This window comes from Manis javanica, chromosome 12 (assembly GCF_040802235.1).
Source record: "Manis javanica isolate MJ-LG chromosome 12, MJ_LKY, whole genome shotgun sequence".
Taxonomy (NCBI): domain Eukaryota; kingdom Metazoa; phylum Chordata; class Mammalia; order Pholidota; family Manidae; genus Manis; species Manis javanica.
Window position 1 is genome coordinate 27,617,229 of NC_133167.1, and position 24,269 is coordinate 27,641,497.

The window sequence follows — 24,269 nt, forward strand, 5'->3', positions numbered from 1 at the left end:
AAAACACGAGTAACTCTTTAATTAGGTAATATAAATTAATTATCCTACTATTGGTAAAAATAAATAAATAAATTACGTCCATGCAGTGGGTGTGTCTTCTGTTTGTTTTCTATGGGGTGGACTAAAATAAGAACTTACATTCCCTTGTCCATAGAGTTAAAAGTAGAAAAGATTAAAATGGACAATGAAGGAATGAATCAGCTTGTTATGTAGGAGTGGACACACTCAGGAACTGATTTACAAGACCTTTCTCAGCTCTGTGAAAATGTCAAATCTGCATATGACGCACATGGCACTCACCTCTAGGCCATATTACTGAAAAAGAAGAAATACCCAGCCTTTCGATTCAATGCAAGTCCATTACATTTCTGACCTCTCCAACTATAGACTTATTACCAGAATAGTGATGTGATGGTTATTCATTTTTCCAGGGCTAGTCATCAAATCACTTTTTGAACTACATTTCATTTTCCCCCATAATTACCCTGAATAAGTTAAAATTTTTACTTTCTATGCATTTTATTTACCACATTTAAGAGAGCTGAGAAAAGTTCAAGTCAAAGAGTCTGTTACAGTGCTCAAAGCAAATATGCAAAGAAAAAGCAATACACAAGTGTTGCGAGTGGGTAAGAAATAGCAATGGGCACTGAGGTCCTCTTTCAGTGTTCACCTGCTCAGTGAATGACCGTTCCACTCTTCCAGTGGTTCAGGCCCCTTACCATGGAGCCATCCTCTGTTTCTTTCTCTCACACTCTCCTTCTAGTCTGTCAACAAATCCTGTTAGCTCTGCCTTCAAACTCTAATCACAATCTAACCCTTTCTCCCCTTCTCCACCACTAACAAACACCCAGTCCAATCTGCCACCATCTCTCCCTGGGATCATGCAAGAGCCTCCAGCTGATTCCCGTGCTTCCACACTCGTCTTCTTCTAGTCTATCCAGCTGCTAGGGTGTCCTTCTAAAAATGCAAACCAAATCAGCTCAACAGCTTCCCAACTTACTCACCGCCTCCAAAGCTCACCACCCTCTACTCCTATGCTGTTCCCCCAACTCCCTCATCTCTGACTTCATCCCTTCTCCCTGCCATGACTGATCTGACTCTACATAAACAAGCTGGTCATGCTTCCACTCCCCAGGCTTTGCTCTTACTCTTTCTTCAGTCTTCCCCCCAGACTTCTGTATGGCTTTGCTCTTTCACCTTCTTTAGGTGCTCAAGTATCAGCATCTCAGTAAAGACTTCTCTAACCATGCTCTGAAAAACTGTAACCCCTCCCAGGTGGCATTCTGTTTTTTTCTTCTCCTTAGCACTTATCACCGTATACTCATATATTTATTTATTTGTTGGTCTATTGTCTCCATTCTAATGTGAGCTGCATTTAGGCAGGGATTTTATGTTTGATTCCGGCTGCCTCCCTAGCACCTAAAACAAAGCTAGGCTCAATCATTATGGAGTAGGTGCCCAGTTACTACTGGCTGACTGAGAAAATAAATGGATGACCCATACAGATACAATTAAGTTATTCTATTATGTACATATTAAGCTGTTTATCAAGTTCACTGCAGGAAAATAGTACAACTAATTTTAAACTGCTTAGAAGCAGTAACTTACTAAAGAACACTTTGAGATAAAATGCTTTGGCTCTACATCTTTCTAAAGAATAACTAACTCTCATATAAGCTTTCATTCACTAACAGCTTTTCATTCAACCTGATGGTGACTATTCAAAGGATGTAATAAGTATCAACACTAAAACCTGGCATACTGGGCCAAAGGCACAAAGACCCCTGTGGCCTCTTTCATCCATCCAAATTCACTCAAAACACAATCATTACCTTACTAATCAACTAACATGGATTTCCATTTACTCCAAGACAAATACAACCACACTGAACAAAAATGCAAAGAAATGTTGCTACTAGAATAGGCACATCAAGGCCTAAAAGTGATTTGTTATATTAGAAATGTTTATCATGTTTCCATAGGAAAAAAACCTGTAGAAATCTTTACTAATGGAAAAAAAAAAACCCTTACTATGTCTTAAGTTCTCTGGAGATATTTACAACAGAAGAACCATAAATCTGGACACTTTATTCTGTCTGTGCATAGCGCTCTGGATTCAGTCTCTAAATGTCATTCCAGCCCCAAGTTTCATGCTGTGAAGGAGGGTTCACTTGAGGCAGACTTCAATGGTGAAAAGCATTTAAATGTGCCTATTTGAAATTGTGTTATACCACCCATTTTGATGATATATTTCATGGTGCTACATTTCCCACATCTTTCAAAAATATCTTTATGATAACATCCAGCATTTGCCAAGAATCTCTCTCAGTTACACAAGCAGTGCTTATTCTGCTATAAATTGAGAATCAATAGTAATTCAGAGGTATCAGTAAATGCTAATATCAAAATTAAGCAAAAACATAATATCAGATAAAAGAACTAGTCTTAATGTTGCCAACAACAGTGATTCTCAGAGATGCCGAGATTCTCAGAGATCCCACTTTCTTAATCATTATCATTACCAGTTAAATTCAAAGTTCACTGCCTCTTATGAAGCAGAGGAATTTGGGGGAGTTTTAACTCTCCAATTATCTATCTCAGGTTCATTGTTGCCGTATAAGGAGATTATTACTAAACGAACATGCTATTCTAATACGCCACTGAGGAATTAATTTAACAGTACAATTTTCCCCTTAGACACATGAGATAAAAAGAACATTTTTTAACTTTAGACAATATTAAGTTGAACATAGAGCCCTCATTATAAAAAGCCTTATTTCCAGTAACTTCTATAGCAATTCAGGAGCCAATGGTTGAAATGAAAAAGGTCTATTTCTAAAAGAGCTGAATATATAGAACTAAAACCATATATGATGGATATAAAAATAATAGTATTCTATAAAACTAAAAATATAAGTCAGTGAAACAGTATATCAAGATTGTCATAAAACACAAAACTTGTCATAGAACATGTAACACAATTCTTACACTCTGCCACTACAAGAAAATTGCAAAGAAATCTACTTACATATATACATATAAGAAACAGATGTGCATAGGAATCACAAAAGAGTAGCCTGAACATATGTCACTGTACCATAGCCTTAAAAGGACCCATTTGAATTGAGTCTCAGATAATATCAAGAACTTTTAAAAAGGTTAATGAGGAACCTCTTTTTCCTTCTTGTTTTGTTGCAGGAAAGGTAATTCAGTCTAAGTCCAGATACTCTCTGTTCCTTCACTCACTTCCTCCCTAGGCAGGTAGAGTGATCAACTGATTAACAAGCTTGGGGAGAATAACTGGACATTCTTGCCTACTCATTTAAATCAAACTCCCCCCGCTGCTCCTCCATGACGTGCAAGGCAAGGGCCTGCTTCTCCAGGGAGAGATCACTCCAGACCTTATTTTGTCAATGACTTAGTGCTACAGCCAGGATTAGGATCTGTAAAGAGGCACATTTATCTTTCAAACTAAGCTATGTCTTTCAATAATGAAAATATACTCTGTTTATTGGGAGGCCCTCAGAAACCACAATTACCTGGCAATACTTATCCTAAGGAACTAATTCTGAACAAGAAACACTCTTAAAGATGCATAAAGATGTTCATGGTCATATTAATTATAAAAATGAAAAAACTACCAACAGTCTAAAATATCCACCACTGGATAAAGAAGTCAACCAATAAATAAATCTACATGACAGACTCTTGCACAATCATAAAAAAGGAAATTTATGGAAACTGTGTAATAGTATGGGGAATGTTTTTGAAGTAATGTCAGAATGAAAATGAAGGTAGAATGAAATCCAGAATTCTTACCAAGATCCTACTTGCCCTGATGCCTAACTTCCCCTTTGAGTTTTTTCTATTCTCCAGCTATCCTGCTTTCATTCCATTTCTTAAAGAAGCAAAATTTCTGTACTTGCTATTTTCTGACCAGTTCTTCCTTATTTATGTGTCTACTTAAATGCCAACTCACCTAAGAAAACATACCTGATCACCCAACCAAAGACTTATAACAATGTTATATAAATTTTACAAACATGAACATTATATGAAGAAGGAATGCTAGAAGGCAACATTAATTACAATGGTATAATCATTTTAATATGAAGAAGATTGTGCCCAAAGCATCTGCGCCATGAAGTCAGGGCTATGTAAGTGGGAGAAAGATGGCAACAGGCTGAAGAAGGGGGGCTTCTGCTCCCAAGCCCACTTCAGCCAGAGCAGTGTTTCTTGTCCCCTGCTTTCCACAATGGGCATCCATCATAATTTTTCTTAAAAGGGTTTTGTAGCTTAAAAGTGTTTGAAAACAGTACATTAGTGCTTCATCACTGCGAACATACTGTTTTAGATGTGAGGACCAGGAAAGAAAACTCAGTTAGTTGGATATAAGCACCATAAAGGGAACAGGGGAAATTTGGAAGAAAAAGACATTTAAGTCCAAAAAACACAACAAATGTTCCTGAAAAACTGGAGAGCTGGAAATTACTAGAAAACCAAGTAAACAAAACAAGAAACCAAATCATGTAGTTTAAAAGCTTTAAAATGTGTTATTTGTAAGTAAAATGCATCACCTAAAAACGCAGTTTGCCTTACCTGGCCAGAATCTCCAGTACAATATTCGGTAATATCACACCCATTCACAGCATCCCGACATTCATAGCCCCGCGGCTGAAACTGCAAATCAAAATTCAGTATTAGGAGCTAGTATTAAATAATATTTCAAAGTGTTAGCATTCTTATATTCACCAGCAATCCTATTACTCTGTCACAACCATCACCAAACTCTTTTTATGGACTAGCAAGATAGTTGCAGAATAGAGACAAAGCCTAGATATCACTCTCTGTAGTAAATCTGAATCATTAACCCAGGCAATAAATGATCAGACCTCAAAACCAACTGTCTCAGAGTAATACTTTTGGAAAAACCATATAATGGCAATTATATAAAGAAGACACACTGGTATGGCTTAAGACAGAAGACCAAAACACTAAAATATAAACATTAAAAATCTCTCTGAAGACTGATGTACACAATCTTCACTAATTCACTTATATCTATTAGCTTGGATATTAATCTTGTTTTAGCTAAATATACACAATCAAATTTCAATGAATTCATATGAACTTCCATCGTGATGCCAGAGAATGTATACAAGGCATCTTGTTTGTCTGGGGATGGGGTGGGTGGAAAGAGCCCATTGCATTCAGGCAATTTATGATGTAGTGGGGGTCATACAGCAAGTATAAACTAAGCTAGAATCTTCTAGGATACCATAATGCATAATACCCCTTGGTATTGAATAAAATAATAAAATCATGTAATTTTATGGTTATAAGGAATATAATAGATTTTATAGATGAGAACAGGAAGATATAAAAAATAACTTCTCAAAATAGAAGTGAAGGTCTCTATCAATAGAAGTAACTATATACATACACACAAGGTGTATATGTACACATACAAAATACATACATAAATTACTTCCTTATCTGGTTTTTATGCCTTTATAGGGGAATTAAAAAGCCAAATGTAAAAATATGAGCACTAGTTTTTATGCTCATGGTCTAAAAGAAATTAGAGTAAGTTTTAAAGAAAAATGTGATAAGTAGGTTGTGTTATTAAAAAAAACCACAGAAATTATCTCTCTTCTACTCAACCACTCAATTTGGTTTTCATCTGTGTTAGTAGGGCAACTCTCTATGTGTATTTTGGAAAACATATAGGTATATATTTGAAAGAAGCATTAGGAAGGTAGGATGGTTGATGGTGAATCATAGAGAAGGTACATGTTGTGAAACACAGAATTTGGGTAGACTTATTGATTCTATAAAATTGCCAGGTTAATATGCACACTGTCAACAAACAAATTTATGGCAAGCTAAACAAATGTTCTACATATGCATTGAGATATTTAGCTAATATGTCAAAGAAAAGCGAGATGAAACTGTCAGTGAACTCACAAGACAGGAGGTACTGTTACAGCAGGGCCCATCGCTGCAGTGGGCCCCATTGGAGAGAGAGCATTTCTTACAGCACAGCCCATAGCATTCCTAGAAAACACACTTCGTGTGAGTAAGTCAGAAACCTTATCTGCTGGTCATTCAACATTTTCTCCACATGTGACTTGCGTATAATCCAAATGAGGAGATTTATACAACAGTAAGCAACTATTTCCCAAAGGAATTAATCACTTGAAACAACAGTAGATTCTTCCTGCCATATTTCTCAGCAAAGTATGATCATCTACGAAAGGGGTTCTTCACCAAAAAGCAAGCTTATTTCGTATCAGGCACCCCACCCTTGGTCAACTCTATTATTTTCTTAATACTCTGTCTAGTATCATAAAGACAAAAATAATACACAACACAGAAAGAATGTTGTGTGATCTGATAAAACTGGTCTGAGATGAATATGAGCTATGGATTTTTAAGAGGTAAGGAATTTCATTAGAAGAACCTATTAGGTTTTTTCAGACAGGGCCATAAGGACATGATGGATTCTAATGTGTGTGAGCTGGGATTAAGCATCGATGAGAGAGATGAGAAAGAAAGGCAGTAAAACCATGGTGAACGATAGCTCAGGCCTCTCACTGAGGCTATTCTTGTTTGCTCTTGGGTAGGAGGTGGGCTGAAAGTAGAAAAAGATGTCTTATACCTACCACATGAAAACCACAATCACATTCTTCCCCAGCTTCTACATATCCATTTCCACATTCTGTGGGCTCAAAGAGCTGAAAGAAATTAGGGAGAGAAAGGAGCATCATTTTAACACATCATAGAATATCAAAACATTGACTGGACCGCATACGTGACCCTATAATCAGTTATTGTGCTATTCTTCTGTGATCTGCTGTTATTGCATCTTATAAATGATGTCAGTGTGGGAAACACTGTTCACTTATTAATAACACTTCTCAAAAACATATTTTAAATGGGGTAATATCCCTTGGAGGATTCTCTGGAGGTAGGCTCCAGAGATAGCCTCTACCATTAGAGTTACTTTTTATGGAGATAAGCTGTCAAGAGGAATATATCACTTACCATATTTGCTAATGGAGCTAAAATGCATTGCTAATAAGTCTCACAGATACCTAATTTGCTGATTTATCTTGAGGCAGCTGGGAAGACATAAAAATTTTTATCAAAAAGATAAAAATGCTCCAGTCACAGCCAAATGCGATACATACCATCAAGTAAATGCAAATAAGCCTAAAAAATGCCTCTGGAAATCCATGCCTATCCTGCTCATTGAAAAGAAATATGCACTGTCTGAAGCACATTAAATAAGTACAGACATATGTATGAATGTACAGAAATCTATCAATTATTCCTGGATCAATGGAAGAGTCAAATTTCTAGAATAAACCATGCTAGTAGTGCTATAATTTGCTTGCCAGCTAAACTATATTGCAACCAACTGCAGAGACGGTTGATTGTTTATGAGGAATATTCCTATTTCCCATCACCTAGGACAAAATTTCTCCATTCATGTCCACCACACCAGGGTGAAGACGGGAATAGCATATACCAACCCAATGCTCAGAGCCATGAATCTGAGAGGGAGAGAGACTCCTTCTCCAGCAGCAGTACACACCCCAAGGCAGGGTTGCCTTTCACAGAGTCCACCTGAGAAAGATCCGACCCTCCTCCAACTTTCAGGAAGGGAAAACTATTAATAGAATCCAGGAGGGTTTCCAGGACACTTGGGTGGCACTCCCTAATAGGAAAGTCCAATGAGTGAAATCAACACTCCCAGCCTCTGTGGCATTTTAATCAGCAGGCAGGAGAAAACAGAAAAGGGAAGGGCAGACTGGCTTGCATTTTATATCAGGCCTCCCATGTAACTAACTGCTGGATTTCATTCTTAAGGTTCTTCTTCCATCATGAAACAGGTCATAATCACAAACCAGAAAGAAAACACAGCAGTTGGAAAGGTTCCCACAGCACAGAAAAGAGGCACACGATGTGAAAATAACATGTAAACCATGCATACATCCACTCATCCACTGATGGAAAAAAGTCAGTTCTTTGATACATACTTATAAACTATTCCACTGGAATCCATAGGGTTTTTTTTTAAGAATCATTCTAATATGTAATTTTTAGAAATTTCATATTTATTAACTTTTAAGATTGAAGATTTATAGTTATTTTTATCTAGTTTCCAAGTTATTGGAATAGTACTTTTTCTACTCACAGGCAATTTCAGAAATCTAATGATGGATCCTTAAACACACTCTAAAAACCCTTAACCTTGCCAAATAACTCAGTTGGTTCCTCAGGCATTATATTTATAATTAGCTGGTGAGCTACAAGGCAGGTAAAATTAGCCAGGTATCTTGCAATTCGAAAATGCCAGCATATCACATTAATTCATTATTACTCATTTCACCCATTTTAAACACTCTGAAACTTTCCAATTTCTGCCACACTGAGACTAGTGCCATGAAAGGCAGGCAGCTGAGTTTAATGATGCAAAATCACTTTAAAATTCCTGTTTTCTTTTTCTGCATCCTTACTGAGATTTTACACAGATGTCAGGCCTCAAACTACCATCCTTTGACTACAGCAGTATCATTTAATTATGGGGATAAAAATAAATTATTCTGTCAGTTATCCACATTAGTCACTGATTTAAAAAAAAGAGGTTAACAATTTCACTGCTCTCTGAATTTGCAGAATATTAAACATTTTGTATAGCAATGGTATGTATTTGACTTGTGAAGTAGTATTTTAAAAGGAAATATGAAATATGCAATGTTAGAATTTCTATACCTTCTGCTAATTAGCATCAATACTGTCTTTTCGTATGTTGAGCAACTTCATTTCCAAACATGCTACTATCAATCTGCAGTCCCTCATCCAAAAGCTTTATAGCTGGTGAGTTTGAGAATTCTGACTTTGCTGGATTTTAGAAAAGCATAATGAATTTACTATGTTCTATGTAATAGCCCTGAGGGGCCTGGTATATGCCCTATAATCAAACGCATTTATATTTTGGCAATAAGACTTAAGAATATTTATATTGAAGGACACTAAAGATTTTCCATTCATGACAAGTTTTACTGTCCAATGTGTTTTCTGCAAGCTCATAAAAAACACAATTTTTAGGGCTTTTTGAAGTGAGGAATTGTGTGTGGATGAGGGATTGTACACTGTATATATGAGCTCTGAAAAAATGCCAACTGACACAGACCTTCCCTGGTAAAAGAGACTATATAATACAAATACATGTATGTATTTAGGACATCCATAAATGCCTTGGGCCATTTTTTGGATAGCTGGTACTAGTAATGCTTCCCGTCTGGGAGAACAGACCACTTAGGAAAAAGAAACACTAAGAAATTAGTTATGCCCCTAGAGAGAATGTCAAGGGGAAATGGAATTTTTGTCAGAGAAATGGATTATAGCAATATATCTTAATCTAACTTACTATTTCTTAGCAGCAGAGTAAAAACCTTAATATGACAATTTCAAAGATATTTTAATTGAACGATGGTTTGTTTTTTGGAGGTGGGGGGCAGCTAGCACTGCAAAACCAGAGAGCAGTGAATCTATTGTTTTGTCAGTTCATTTACACTGGACTCAGCCTTCAACATGATAAAGCCTTTTGTAAGTAAATATTAATCTGATTGACAAAAAAACCTTTCCCAGGCAGGCAGCTGGTATTTGGCACAGTTCCATTACAAAAACATTGGAGAAATAATTACACTTTCCAAGTTACTAACCTTTGTTGGCCTGTTGAAAAGACAGGCTCCACCCCCTCTCTGTAAAAAGTCTCTGTACTCCAAAACGCTACACTTTGAGAACTTTCGGGAATGGGATACCCTGAGAAAATAAGAATCAATTATGTAAGAAACTTATCAAAAGCAGTTATCCGAAAAGAAAATTTAAATCCTTGAATGAGAAAAAAATGTTCATCCTGGGTCTAGATGATTATACACAAATTTTGACAAGGCACTTATGTTCAAATTACCAAATAAGTATGTGTGGTAGAGTTTGTAAAAATAGAGATCCAAAGAAAATAGCCCCCTAATTAGGGGCTAGGTTACAACCCCCTAGCAGTCAGGTCCTTTTGTGCCTGAGCTTGAAAGCGTTTTTGAAGGTCTCATCACAAAACTTCTTCATCTAGGCTGTATTTTAACATATGGTCATTTTTATTTGCTCTGCTGCCGTAAAGGCAAGCACTTTTTTGCCTCTGTCCTGAATAAAAACAGCTCAGGAACCTCCTAGATTTCACCTTGGAGGGGGGAGTTGCAAGAGTCAGTTTATTAAAGATTATATAATACAGGCTTCAGCAACACATTGAGGTAAACAAAGAAACCCTAAAGAGATTTTTGAGAGATGTGATGCAGTGTGTGTGTGTGTGCGTGTGTGTGTGTGTGTGTGTGTGTGTGTGTGTGTGTGTGTGTTTAGTATAGAGACACAGAGCAAAAACAAAATTAGGGTAAGCTTCTTCTGAATTAGAATTGGGTAAAAGCTCCTTACTCTTAACTTCAAATAGTATTTGGTGACATTTATGATTTAGAGGAAATATGATATGAGCCTCTTTGTGACTGAATTAATCAAATTATTATCTCTGTATCAGTACATCGAGGAATATTATGCACATGGTCCAGGTTGAACTGAATCATATATACTGATTCCTTGGGCATATCTGTCATAGTACTTTATTTGAGAGTGACAGACCACTTATTTTAGGATGTAATCCAATAGTTTTATGTATCCTGATATATGAGAGTAGTATATAGAAGTAGGTAAAATCTGCCATTGTTGACAGTGATAAAAGATCTATGTAGAAATGTATACTTGAGAAAACACATATTAACTTTAAATATTAATTTTGGTACTCAGCCCAAAAATTCATTTAAAAATTGGGAATTCGGAAGACAGAAGACAGCTCCCTATAGAAGCAGTATTATAAACAGTGTTACCTTCCTGTAACAGTCCTCCGAAATGCCTGTTTAAGCCATAGTGTTAGAAAACTATGGCACAATAGTAAGGGGAGCATGAAGGCTGACAGTTTCAAGTTTAAACTACATCCCTAGAAATGTGTTTCTAAAGTAGCAAGCAGAGTGCTGACTCACTCTGCAAACCCCCAGCCAGCCCCATGCTCATACTCCTTTTTTCCCTATGAGCTGGATTCCTGGTGGAATTAATAAGGAAGGGACTCTGCACATGTAGGTCAGGGCCTCTGGCAACTGGGGTTCATGGGATGGGGGAGTAGGTCCAGACATGGCCCATGTTATTGAGCAGATGTCTGGCATGGGCAAAAGAAACAGGAGGCAATTAGTGAGGAAACCTCTTCCTCCTTCTAGGAGTGGGTTCTAGCTTAGGGGGCTCCAGGCAGTGGCTCCCAGATGGGGCAGCAATCCCTAGCAAAGAGGGCAATGCTTCAAGGTCTTGGCTCATGGATGCAATGGCAGCCCTGGAGCAGCTGGTCCAGTTCCCAAAGTATCCGTAAAAGAAGAGAGGAGATAGGTGAGGAAATGTTCCAATGCCTATCAGTAGAAGACTACCTAATTTAGATACAATAAATCTGTCTTAATAAGAAAAAGCTTTATTGATTACATAAAAGCAGTATAGCACATTTTTTATTACAGCAAACATGGCTATTTTCAAGTTCCTTAAAATATAAATTGATGACTAAATTGATTTTAACCGACTGCTTCAGGTAGACACTTTCATTCTAAGTATACTAAAAAATTAATGCCTCTGCTAAACATAAAAGCATTTAATAATGTGCTTCCTTTAAGGGTTTATAGAAGTAGAAGTTGTTACTATATTTTACTCTTATCACCAATTTTAAATAAAAAATTAAAATATAAAGTGAATTAGTCCTTTCATTTTTAGAAAATCAAATGATTAATTACTGAATTTATGCTAAATGCTTAGCCTAAAGGACCAGTACCTGAGAGACTGTGTAATCTAATAATATGCAGCAATTTTAGCAAAAGGCATATATCAAATGTATGTATAATGAAAATTACCCTGTTTCCTCCATGATGCAGCCACCCCAGGATTCTGTGCAGTCGCATTCTAGTCCAATGAAACAATAAAAAGCAGCAAAAGAAAAGGTTAACAACAAAAGTCACATATTTCATTAGCATTGCAACTCTTGAAATAACCCATTACCAATTCCATGTCAAATTGATATGAAGTCTCACCAAACGAAATCTATTGCTTTTAAATCAATATTTTTTTAGCCTTTCCAAAAGTGTAGGTTGTTTCCTGAGACAACAGCTGGCCAGACATAATAATATTGTGCCCGTCTTCATTTTCCTAACTCAGAATTCAATCAAGTTCCTAGTTCCCATGTTTAATGAAATGTACACTGGTCTAGAAATGGAAAGCTTGAGTTTGAGTCCATGTTCTACCTGATGAGAATCCCATCGGCAAGTGACTTATATTTCTAGGGTCTCAGTGTTTCCACCACTAAAATAGGAACTACATCTCCCTGCCTATCTCGCAAGTAGTGTGGGGCTCACAGAAGATGGTACACCTGTGTGCTGTCTGTGACCTGAAAAGATCTATGGGACAAATGCAGTGAGTCATCACTCAAGTCCTGCTAACAGAGCACACTGGAAGTTAGAGAAGTTAATTTGCTAGAGTCAAATCAAGGACTGGCCAGAGACTAGAAGAACACTATGCTAAAAGGTTTAGAAAAGAGAGCAATCGAAAATACAAGTGTGAATAATCATTTAAATAAACTAACAATTATAAACTTTTCATACCCAAGGGTTGACATATTGATATTGTCATGAGATATTCTTTTCATTAATTTTTTCCTATTCTCTTTTCTATCACAGATAAAGACATTCTTAAAGAAAGACTTCCAAATGGACTTCTAAAAACTCAAATTTCAGAACTAACGAACTATCTACATAAACAAATAAATGACACAGGAATAGAAAATTTTACAAAGGAACTAAACCAGGCATTAGTGATGAACCCATATTTCTCACCTACCCCATCATCCAACTCAGTAGTTCTCTGCCTCTTCCCAGCTCCAGGATTTTCAAACAAGGTCATAAGCCTGGCCCTGCTCCTTTCTTATTTTAATGTATTTATCCCAGCTCATGAAACCCAATATACCTCCTTTAATATGTACTATTGGCTTCTGTGAAAAAGCAAGTACTCTGAGCAACATATTAATAAACAGAAGTTTGTGGAAAATTGCTAAATGCCTCCAATTTTACCTTTCAAACACTGTCCTCATGAAGTGGTGGCTTTTACCCATGAAGTGATGACTTAACACGCCCATAAAGGAAATTAAGAAGCTCCTGGATACATGTTTTGTTTAAAGTTTCCATAACATTATGCATTAATGACATTTACTTGGTAGTAGTCAAAAAAGTATCAAATGTAAGATAAAGTTAAGGTAGGTTTTTGTCCTTTTCTTCTTGGGAGGTAGAGAGGACAAGCTTTGCTCTTAGCATCTGCTATTTTCAAAGGGGAGTAGATATCATTTAACTCCTAGGTAAGAGAATAATTTGAGTGAATGCCTTAGTCCTTCTTTCCAGAGGATGGCTTTATGACTTCTTTGTATCCGAGGCACTTTTGCCTCCCACCACAAAAACGTATTAGAAATTATATTTTACTACTGTATTGATATAAAAAGGAATATAATCCAGGTTGGATTTTATACTGATTTGAAAGGAAACTGAAACTTTTCATGGACCCCTAAAACCATTGAGCCTTAGACACCTTGCCCCTGGACACTCTGCCCTGCCTTTCTACCTGCCTCTCCTCTGATTCATGAAGAGAGTGACACCTAGCAGACAGGAGCTGCATTTTCCTACCAGATGGGACCTAAGGTCCTACACGTACTTCCTCTTGGCCCTGCCTGCACCCTAGTCCACCACCTGTTTAAAGGGCCCTGGGGCAGGGCTGTCTGTGGGGAAGGCTTCTTCTCTAAGTTTTCTGTTGGGACAACATGAGTGAGTTTAATTAGAGGTAGGTAGGTGGATTTAAGTTGAATTAAGAGTTTGAGCTCCTGTTTGACTCTAGATGTAAGCTATTCCCCAATTCAACTGTGCTATTACTAAACTTATAATGGAACCTCACTGGCATCTTGTGTCTATACTCAGCTGCTTAGAACCCAGAGAATAAGCATTCACCACCCCCAACCCAAATATTCTGCCATATGACAAAAAGTTCACATTCTATAAAGTGAATATGATTTTTATGGGTTTCAAAAGGGAACATTCTACAACCCAAAAAGATTAAGAATTACCGTAAGTTGATCATTTTAAAATTGTTTTAGAGGAAGGAGATATACTACAATGAAACTATAATGACTTAGGAATGAAAACTGTTTATTGTCTGGACATGCATTATACTGACAGAATAGCACATGAAAGTGAGTAAGACGGTCAGTGTACATACTTGGCTTTCTGCTGGAAGGTTCCCACTGGATTCCAAGGTTTTGAGCCAGGCTCTGCGATAATACTTGTGCCACTGCCATTGGAAGACCATACTGGTTTTCAGAGTTGGAAGTGTGTGGGAAACATTTGAGAGAGTGTACAAAGCTAGTTATTATTTCTTATTCATCACTACATATCATCTCAGTTCCTTAAGTAGATCCTCATAGCATCAAAAGATGGCATATGCTCCTTATCACTTCTTCCTGGCAACTGGGCCCAGGAAGCAGAAAGCCTCTCTTACTACGTGGCATCTCTCAGAATCTATGCTTTCATGTGGAAACATAAAATACAAGTCACAAAAGACTGAGTCCCACTTCAACTCATACTAAGAATGAATTCAACTTACTACAGATATGCCGAGAGAGGTCTCCAGTGAATGATGGCTATTGGCATATCCTGACAGAGTATATTCTGGTATTGATCAGGGTTTAGATATAATAGGTTTGACTTTTTGGGTGCAGTTGCCAGCTGTTATAAGAATTTTCTTTATATAAGTGAAGGTATAAAAATCCAAACAATAAGATTAAGGCAATATTTGTTTCAATTCATTATACAGATAGGTAGGTGGAAGGCATAATGATGAAGAACTTACATAGGGAGCAAACAATGAAACTAATTAGATACAATCATAAACTCCTGGATTTTAATGAGTTAAACCTACATGGGCAGAAGAGCATTATAGCTTAAAACAGAGTTATGAAGGAAGGATCAATAAGCTTATAAAACTTATCTAGAGAGGCCAAAAAATCTCTAGGCCCATCTTTGGCTTGCATGTCCCTGATGAAGATGAAAAACCATCTTTTTCATTATGTGGTGAAGCAATATATCTTTTCTGACACCAAAGCCCACTTTGGGTTCTATTTGCTAAAATAAACCCTCATATTCTATTCTCGATGTTATCGTCATTCTAAACAAGCCTGAGAGGGCTGTAAACTAGGCCACAGGGAAGAAAGAGATCAGATGCAAAGGTAAAGCTCTACTTTAAGAAAATTGATAAAATTTACCTCATTCACACCAACTCCCCTTGTGCGAGAACAGACACCTCCAAAGTAACTCAGACTGCTTCTCTTATAGTGGAATGTCACACGCCTGAAGAAAGAAGTGCTATTAGGAAACCGATGTAATAACCACATAGAAACTCTCCCAAAACATGTCTACCCACTCTCCTACACTGAATACCCCAAATTCACTCTCTTTCAAGAAATAAAAAACTCTATTTTAAATACCTTTAAATTTATGATATGTTGAATAATCTCAGTTGTGCAAACATTAATTGAGCACCTTCTAAGCACTGGCACAGGAATTGAGGACACAAAGATAAACAGACCACAGACCTTTACTTTTTTCTAGCAGAGACTAGTAGTTATATAAAATATTGAAGATATATTTATCAAAAATAGCTGATTAAAGACTGAGAGAGAAAAAAGCAAAGAGTAAGGGTAAGAGGAAAAGAAGGACTCTGGTTAGTCTAAATCTACAACAGAAGTTTAGAGAACAGTTTAAAACAGATTTGCCATGAGTAGAGAAAGGCACAATTTATTATTAGTATGGTACCCCTTTTCCTCAGTGATAAAAAGCTCAATTTTATCTAATGGTACACCTCAAAAGACTATTTTTTTTTCAAGCCTTTCTTGCAGCTCGGTGTGGCGATGTGACTAAGATCGCACAAATGACTTGTTAGTGAAAAAGATATGGGTAAGCTTTCAAGAAATCTGTTTTAAGGGAGCTAGTTCAGCTGGAAGGAGTATCCTTTTGCATACCTCCCTGCTTGGCATTCCTGCTGCCTGTAAATGAAGGCTGGAGCACCAGCAGCCATCCTGCACAATGAGTCGACCTTAGGGATGCAAGTTCTGAAAATAGGACTATACTCTGAAGGTAAATCTTATGGCTGGGGAGCCACCATCCCAGCACATGCCAGCCTACCTCCAGGCTTCTTTTATAACAGAGAGGAATCAGTATCAATCTTTTTCAAGATGACTACACTGATACATAACTTAACTGATATAGTAAAAGGTAAAGATAAATGTCAAACCAAAAACAACAGGTACATACGAGATGAGGTGCACAGCATCAGCATGCTGCTTGATACGCTGCCGATATTTGGAGAATTCATGGAGCATCTGCACAGGGTTGGTAGTGATGTCAATATGATCCTTCTCATTCCAGGTCTCTACAGCCACCAGGACAACCCTGGTATTGAGCTGCTCCTTGTAAATCTGAGGGTATACAACAGGACAGGTGCAGGAGGAAAACACTGGGTCAAACATGCACAATCAGTGATTCAGAGTCAGCGGAAGGACAGGAGGGGAGGTAAGAGGAGAACATGAGGTCATAATTAGCTCATCATAGAGAACTTTCTTTTCTTGCTCTTTTCCAAAAGCAAAAATAAAGAAAGAATGAAAGAACAATCACAGTTTGGCCTGTCCTACAGGTTGTTTCATTTTCAAATCAGTACATTTAATGGCCAGGCATCTCACTAGGGAGAGATAGTAGGGATGTAAAGATTCTAAAATTTGGGTATAAATTCCTAGCAAGGTTCAGTAAAATCCAAACCTCATAGTGGGTAACAGGTTGGCACAGGACATAGTGGCTCTGAGTAGGTCCAGTACGACAAGTCAGTCCTGCAGGACTGGAAGGAATCACTAAATAATTGGACAACCATCAACAACACAGATGGCTGGATCTTGGAAGCTTTGTTGTACTACAAGTAAAATAACACTGGGAGAGAATCACGGATCTGAGGCCAAAGGAGGGAAGGGCAAATTTATATTACCCACCCGTTTCACCTTCACCACAGGGTGGCATCACTCACAAAATTTAAATTGCCATCTTTCTCCTTTCTCTACTTTTGGCCCAATAGCTAAATAATTCACACAATTAAGCAACTTCAATGAATGCTGTCACTTTGTGCTTTTGTCAAGCTAATTAACAAAATAATGGATGATCTTTATCACACTGAAAAGAGTATCACCATGCCTAAATCAATGAGAAGGGGTAAAGATTTTACAAGAGATGAATTCAATATAACTAATGTCTTTTAAAAATTAGTTGGTCAGCGTCAGAACCCTGTGTGGTAACCTACAATAGAAAGTATACTTTGCAAGATGAGATGCTGCTATTCAATCGTGGTGAAGTGACTAACATAGAGCTGTTACCAAGTAAACAACTTCAGCAGGGGAAAAGTTAAATTTAATATTCTCTTTTCCATATCCACTAATAGTTTCCTCTTCAGAGACTGACATGAGCTAAAATTAAATTGACAAACCAGGTACAAACTGGCTTTCAGAACTTCAGTCCTAACTGTATAAAACAGTCTGCCCATCCCACCCATGTTATATGCGTTTGCTCAGCTTTGACTATCAGGCATTAGGTGTTATATGTTATGAATATTTACATGGTTGGAGGTTACTGGACTGTTTAAGAGACAAAAGAAAAAGGAGGCAGTTCTTTGGAGAAAATGAGTATAAAAAAGTTTTTCACCCAGTTAAGAGGGGACATACAATCCACTGCTAGGAATTTACCCAAAGAAAACAAGTTCTCAGATTCAAAAAGACATATGCACCCTTATGTTTATTGCAGCACTATTTACAATAGCTGAGATATGGAAACAATTAATATCAGATAAAAATATATTCAGCTGAACAAAATAGCACATTACATTAGACTATACACAGTAGTATACTATAGTTAATTTATGACTAGTCAAATTGAACTACTTGGTGGAACATAACATCAGATACTGGGATACAATGTTCACATCCATGGAATTCCTACCTAAAGCAGGAAAGAGGAAGAAAATCTTAACCATCATTCTCTATAACACACAAAATGAGAAGGAAAAAATATCGATATGAAAGATAAAGTTAGAAGTCTTTGAGAGGAAATACCATATTTTGCTGTTTCAATTTAGTTTTATCTGGAGACTACACTTAATTATGTCATTTAGAAATTAAGTCTGAAGCATTCCACTAATGGGAACACTAAGAAAATTAATTTGGGTGCTTAAAAAAATGTTTCTATTTCCTAAATTCTCCATACTCCACCTCAACTTATTCTTCTGCCATATATTTAAGACAATAACAGTTCATATAGTTAAGACAATTGATAGTTCTTCTGCCACATATTCAAGACAATAAGCTCAACTGGTTATTATTAACAAGGTTTCATTTGTTAAGGTAATTTACACTCTTTTTGGCAGCTAATTTTCTCCAGTGTTTTTGTCCTTCATAAACTTGGTGGCAATGAGGTCTAGACGTCACTTAGAAACAATGGTAATAGCATCTTTGGGATTCCAAGGATAACTCAACAGCATCTTAAACTCTGATAACACTACTCTTTGTGAATCAGACTGCACTATAACTTCTTAGCCAGATCAGCTTAAGGATGGCATTTTTACTTTTACCCAAAAAAGATCTAAAGTAACAAGAAAGCAAATAGAGATATAAACCAATTCCATCTTGGAAAAAAATAGGTTCAAGAAAACCAGGATACTTACAGAATCCACAAGGTTGACCACAGACTTTGCAAAGTTATTGGTGTGTGCGTGAGAAGAGCGACACTTCTTATACTGGGGGAGAAAGGCAAACCAGTCACTGCCACATCATAATTTAATGGTAAATTTCAAAATTCATTAAAAGCAGAAATCTCACAACAATAGTAGAAATTGGCATCAAAAACATAAACTTTAGTTTGTGCCATGTTGGAAATGGTGGTATTCTTATTTTATTTCTCTGTTAGGCAGAAAAACTATTTAAAACACCTGTACCAGAAAGACAAACATGATATGATTTCACTTGTATGCGGGATCCAACAAAACAAATGAACAACCAAACAAAAGAGTAATAGACCCACAGACCCATAGACACAGAGAACAGACTGGCGATTGCCATAAGGGAGCAGGAATGGGGATGGGTCTAACAGGTGAAACAGGAAAAATTAATGAGAATGTTTGATATCCTGGTTTGGGTGATGGGTACATGAGAGTACATACATGTCAAAATTTATCGAGCTGTACACTAAGATCTATGTATTTTATTGTATGTGCCTCAATTTACATAGAAGGAAAGGAAAAGGGAAAAGGAAGGGGAATGGAAAGGGGAAGGAGAAGGGAAAAGGGGAGGGAAGGGAAGGGAAGGGAAGGGAAGGGGAGGGGAGGGGAGGGGAGGGGAGGGGACCGCAATGCTGTCCTTGTATTTTCACTGAAATGATCTTAACCACCTTCTAAAAGGCTCGAACCAAGAAATGTAGTCTCAACTGGACAAATCAAGGACATTTCTTAGGCAACACTGGAGATGCTATCCATGACACGGAATGCAGTTGGCACGCATTTTACTATATTCTTTCTGAAGAATGTCTCCTCCAAATGAAGCTTTTTTGCTTTTGCCCAAAGTCAGAACAAAAAAGAGACAAAAGTAAAAATGAAGTATGGCAATAGTTTATAATTGTGTCTGGTTATTTATGTTAATTTAATAAAGAAAAGAAAATTAATAGATTATTTAAATAACAAAATATGGAAGACTATAGTTTTAGCAAGGAGTACCTTGCTCTGTCTTTGAGAGGACATTAGAAAACCGAAGTCTTAACCATGGGGGGGATCAAACCCCCTGAGAAAAAAGAAAAATATGCAAAACTACCAAATTGGATTTCCATCATAAGTCTTTAAAAATTTGTCTTCAATTAAAATAATGCATCTTTTATAAAGATTAAAAATATTTCTAAAGTGGAAATCCATGATATTCTTTTTTCTCCTCTGACCACATTATAAATTTATCAGAATCCCTTCATTTCATTCTCTCTCTTCCCCTGTCACTATGTTTTTTTAAACATAGAAAATATGTTCTTGTGCTTATATATGAGGTATTTTTTCATGGTACTAGCACACTGACAACCCATGATAAACTTAACATTGTGACACTGTGTTTCTAGTAGCATTCATTAATTTATAACTATTTATATGTATAATATTTGCTACCAATGGGCATCATGATCTGTTCTTTTAGAGTAAACTTCAATTTATGCATGTAACTGGGTCATAAAACATCATATTGATCTAAAAATTTTCAGACACTTTAACAGTGTTTTCAAACCTACTGTAAAGAAGTTGCTGTCAAGAGCTAAGCATTTTAAGTTGCCTAGCAAATTCCATAAGCTGAAAAATTACAAAGATACTCCTAAAAGTAAAAGCAAAAGTCCCTCTGGGGTCAGGAAAATGCATTGGAACTAGCTGAAGGTACTAAATGCCACCAAAATGTACTCTTAACAAAAGAGCTGAGGATTTAATCATGTTTGTAACTGTTGAATCACTGTTGTATACTTGAAGCCAGTATAATATCAACTATACTTCAATTTTTAAAAAAACTGTTGATATTAAGAAGCACACACCAAAAAAACAAAGGAGAACATTAACTAACACCTATTCTAATGCAGTGGTGTTACACACTTACTAAAACAAATTTTATTTTGCTTCTGAACATTAATTTGTCATTTCTGGAGACTTCTTTTTTTTAATATTTATTTACTGATTTTACTTTTTTTAAATTTAAGGTATCATTAATATACAATCTTATGAAGGTTTCACATGAGCAACATCGTGGTTTCCTCATTCACCCATATTATCAAGTACTCACAACCCCCATTGCCGTCACTCTCTATCAGCGTAGTAAGATGCTATAGAGTCATTACTTGTCTTTGGAGACTTCTTTTTATAGTATATTGATTGTGGAAAATAGGACATGTGAATGAAAAAATAAAATAAGGTCTCTTTGAAGTCTATCAAAATGTAATAAGTTTTTAATTTATTTCATATTTGTAACTTCCAAGTCCCTGATTTTGTTTTTAGAAAGTTCGCTCTGCCTGCTGTAGAGAGAGTGACTTGGAGGGGGTCAAGGATGAAAGCAGAGAGAAACTATGACAATAGTCCAGACAAAAGATAATGAATACTGGACATCTGCAGAGAGAAGAGGGTAGATTTAAGACACTATGAAAAGAGGACCCACAAGACTTTTTGATGAATAGGATGCAGAAGGTGAGGAAAGAACAAAAGATGACTCCTGGGTTTTGATTTGAATAGCGGGGGTGGTGGTGGTACCATTCAAAATAATGAGAAAGACTAAGGGAAGAGAAGCTTAGAAATAAGGAACCTAAAGTTCTGACATAAAAACACTAAATATGAAATGCCTATTCAGTATGGAAGCAGGGAGCCAAGTAGGCAGTTGGATATATAAGAAAGGAACTCAGAAGACTAAAGGTATAGAGAGTGATGAATGGAAGTGATGATGACATTATATAAAGCCCCAAACCAAGCTGTGGGGCACTCTCATAATTCTTGAGGCCATATGGAAAAAAACTATGACAAACTCGCCAGTGAGGGAGAAAGCTGTTGTGTCATAGAAGCTGATATAAAGGAAATGTTTCAAACAGGAAAGAGTAATCAACTGTGTCCAATGTTGCCAAGACAGCAAGTAAGATAAGGATGAACAGCAACAACTAGATTTGTTCACTTGAAGTGCCATTTAATTGAGCACCTAAGATGTAGTAGGATCTAAGTGTTTCTCCTATAACAAATATTCACTCCTCACAACTCTTAAGAGGTAGGTCTTATAATCCCCGTTTATACATGAGGCTCAAAGAGGACAAATAACTGGAATTTCACAGCTAGAATTCAGTGCCTACTTTGGGTAGAGACAGGAGATAAACTTGTTCAGTTAACAATTCTTATAAAATAGTTTATGTGTATTTCAAATAAATCATGATTATTGATGAGGACTCATAATTTGTTAGGTACCTATAAAATAACAGTGTTTTTTAAATAAGGAAAACTAAATGAAGTTTAAATTAAAAATATTCGAGCTATTTGTATACATTTGTACTTACTGACTTGTACGTAAGGATTATAGCAAATACAAGCAAAACATTAATTTTTCATGCACATTAAAATATTTCAACCAATTTTCTATTAGAATAAGGTTTTTAATATTCATATTTAACTGAAGCGACTCAAAAAATTGTTTGCAATCCTTATCAAGGTTATAATTGGCTTGCAAATTAAGTTCCACCAGCCAGCTAGTAAGATTCTTTCTACAAAATTGAGGGATTTTTCTTTTCTAATTGAAAGCCACTGATAATAAGATGTTTATTTGAAATAAGGTATCTGCATTTTTCAGTAAGCCAATATTAAGTTACTCTGAGTTAAAGAGGGTAGCCTGAATGTAAATGCAGGAAAGGGTTTCTATTTCTTGCATCAATGAGAACTAATTTTGCATATAAAGAAAAATGTGCAATCTCCATTTATGATAAAATTTACTTTCACATTTTCTGATCACTGAAAACAATTTACATTTAAAGTGCCATATTTGCTTTTTCTTCCAGAACAAATATGCTTTTTGAAAAAAATTTAAATTAGAGCTTGATCTTCAACAAGAGGGTAACAGTTATGAGTAATCCCAAGGATCATTCTAAAATTTCCACGTATTAAAAATAGGTGTTGATTATTCTAGTTCAGTTTTACTTTCGACATATGAACTTAAGTTATCTGATCCATGTTATGACTTACTTCTTTGTGGCAATCAAACTGAAAACTATCATCTCATACAAGCATCCTTAGAAAAAAACTTTTCTCAGCTGTCAAAAGAAAATTGTTAAAAAATGACACATTTATTTGGGACAATTATGAACTAGGATGTAACCTGGTCTTAAAGGAAAAGGAATATATTTAGTTCTATTAGCATAGGTGGAATAATGCCTTAAATAGTAGAAATAATCTTAGGCAATTTCTTTCTACTTAAGGCAATGTTACCAGTCAAGAATAAAAGCTTTTTTTTCCCATTTCTTAACATGTATTGTCTCCAAATTTATCAGAGCAAATTATAGTTCTTTTTTCTGGTTTCTAAGACAGATGACCATACCATGCCTAGTTTTCACTCATTTTAATAATTATAATAAGTTAAATTACCAAGATTTACCATTAAAGGATTTGGTGGTCTAAATAAGGTGACTTTATCACAGAATATGTGGTATAATGTACAGAAATTTTCCATATATGAGAAAAATGTTTTAAAAGAGGGTACTAATTTATTTCTCATAAGACAAGATTATTTAAATGCTTCCATTGTAAAGGATTAAAATATAAATCCAAAATACGTAATGTGTAAAAAATCATCAAGTTTCCTATTTGTACAGTTACTGAGATCTACTCTCTGGTAGATAGCTTCATATGCTTTCCTGATAGAGGATGGTGGGATGGTGGAACAAGGTATTTGAAATTATAGGGCATGGATTGGAGAACCGTTCTATCATTTATCAGGTATATGTGAATGTACTTTGTGAACTTACAGGTATTGTATATGTATTTATTATTTCCACTACCTTAAGAGTATTTGTATAGTGGATGTTAGAAAGGCTTAGGTTCACAATATGCCACAATATGCCATAATGTTAAGGATCTCACAACATGCCACAATACTAAGTATTGAGAAGTAGCTGGAAAAAAATCTCTATGTTCCAATCAACAAAAATAATTCAGATGAAAAAATTACCTTAGCATTTCAAGCAAATCAATGTCCTTCATAAACTCATATTGGGGCCTACATTACCTAAAACGGCTGCTTATGTATTTGGTTTTCCTTCCTGTCAGGGAAGACATTTCCTAAATTGTATGTAAAGTTCTAATAAATTCTGCTTTTAACAAATACTAAGCAGTATATTTAAAAACTCTAGTAAATAAAATAAATCTGCATATAAAATTAGAATATATTTTTTATGAAAATATAGTTAAATATATACAATATTATATTGATTTCAAGTACACACTACAGTGATTATACAGTTATTTACACTATT

The 24,269-nt window shown here is 36.0% G+C and overlaps 1 protein-coding gene across 7 annotated transcripts in view; it reads right to left on the reverse strand.

Annotated features, from left to right (window-relative positions):
- The window catches only part of ADAM23 (ADAM metallopeptidase domain 23), a 179,714-nt gene that overhangs the window by 45,973 nt on the left and 109,472 nt on the right, over positions 1 to 24,269 (reverse strand). For all 7 annotated transcript variants that reach the window (XR_012123597.1, XM_073218278.1, XM_073218280.1 and 4 more), the window contains exons 10-18: positions 18,928 to 18,999; positions 16,485 to 16,648; positions 15,437 to 15,521; positions 14,395 to 14,485; positions 11,997 to 12,045; positions 9,735 to 9,834; positions 6,666 to 6,737; positions 5,968 to 6,057; positions 4,600 to 4,680 (exon numbers count right to left, since the gene is read on the reverse strand). Coding sequence is in view for 6 of the 7 variants with exons in the window: in XM_073218278.1 (XP_073074379.1) it covers positions 4,600 to 4,680; positions 5,968 to 6,057; positions 6,666 to 6,737; positions 9,735 to 9,834; positions 11,997 to 12,045; positions 14,395 to 14,485; positions 15,437 to 15,521; positions 16,485 to 16,648; positions 18,928 to 18,999 (804 nt within the window). In the remaining variant the exon portion in view is untranslated. The remainder of the gene's footprint in view (positions 1 to 4,599; positions 4,681 to 5,967; positions 6,058 to 6,665; positions 6,738 to 9,734; positions 9,835 to 11,996; positions 12,046 to 14,394; positions 14,486 to 15,436; positions 15,522 to 16,484; positions 16,649 to 18,927; positions 19,000 to 24,269) is intronic.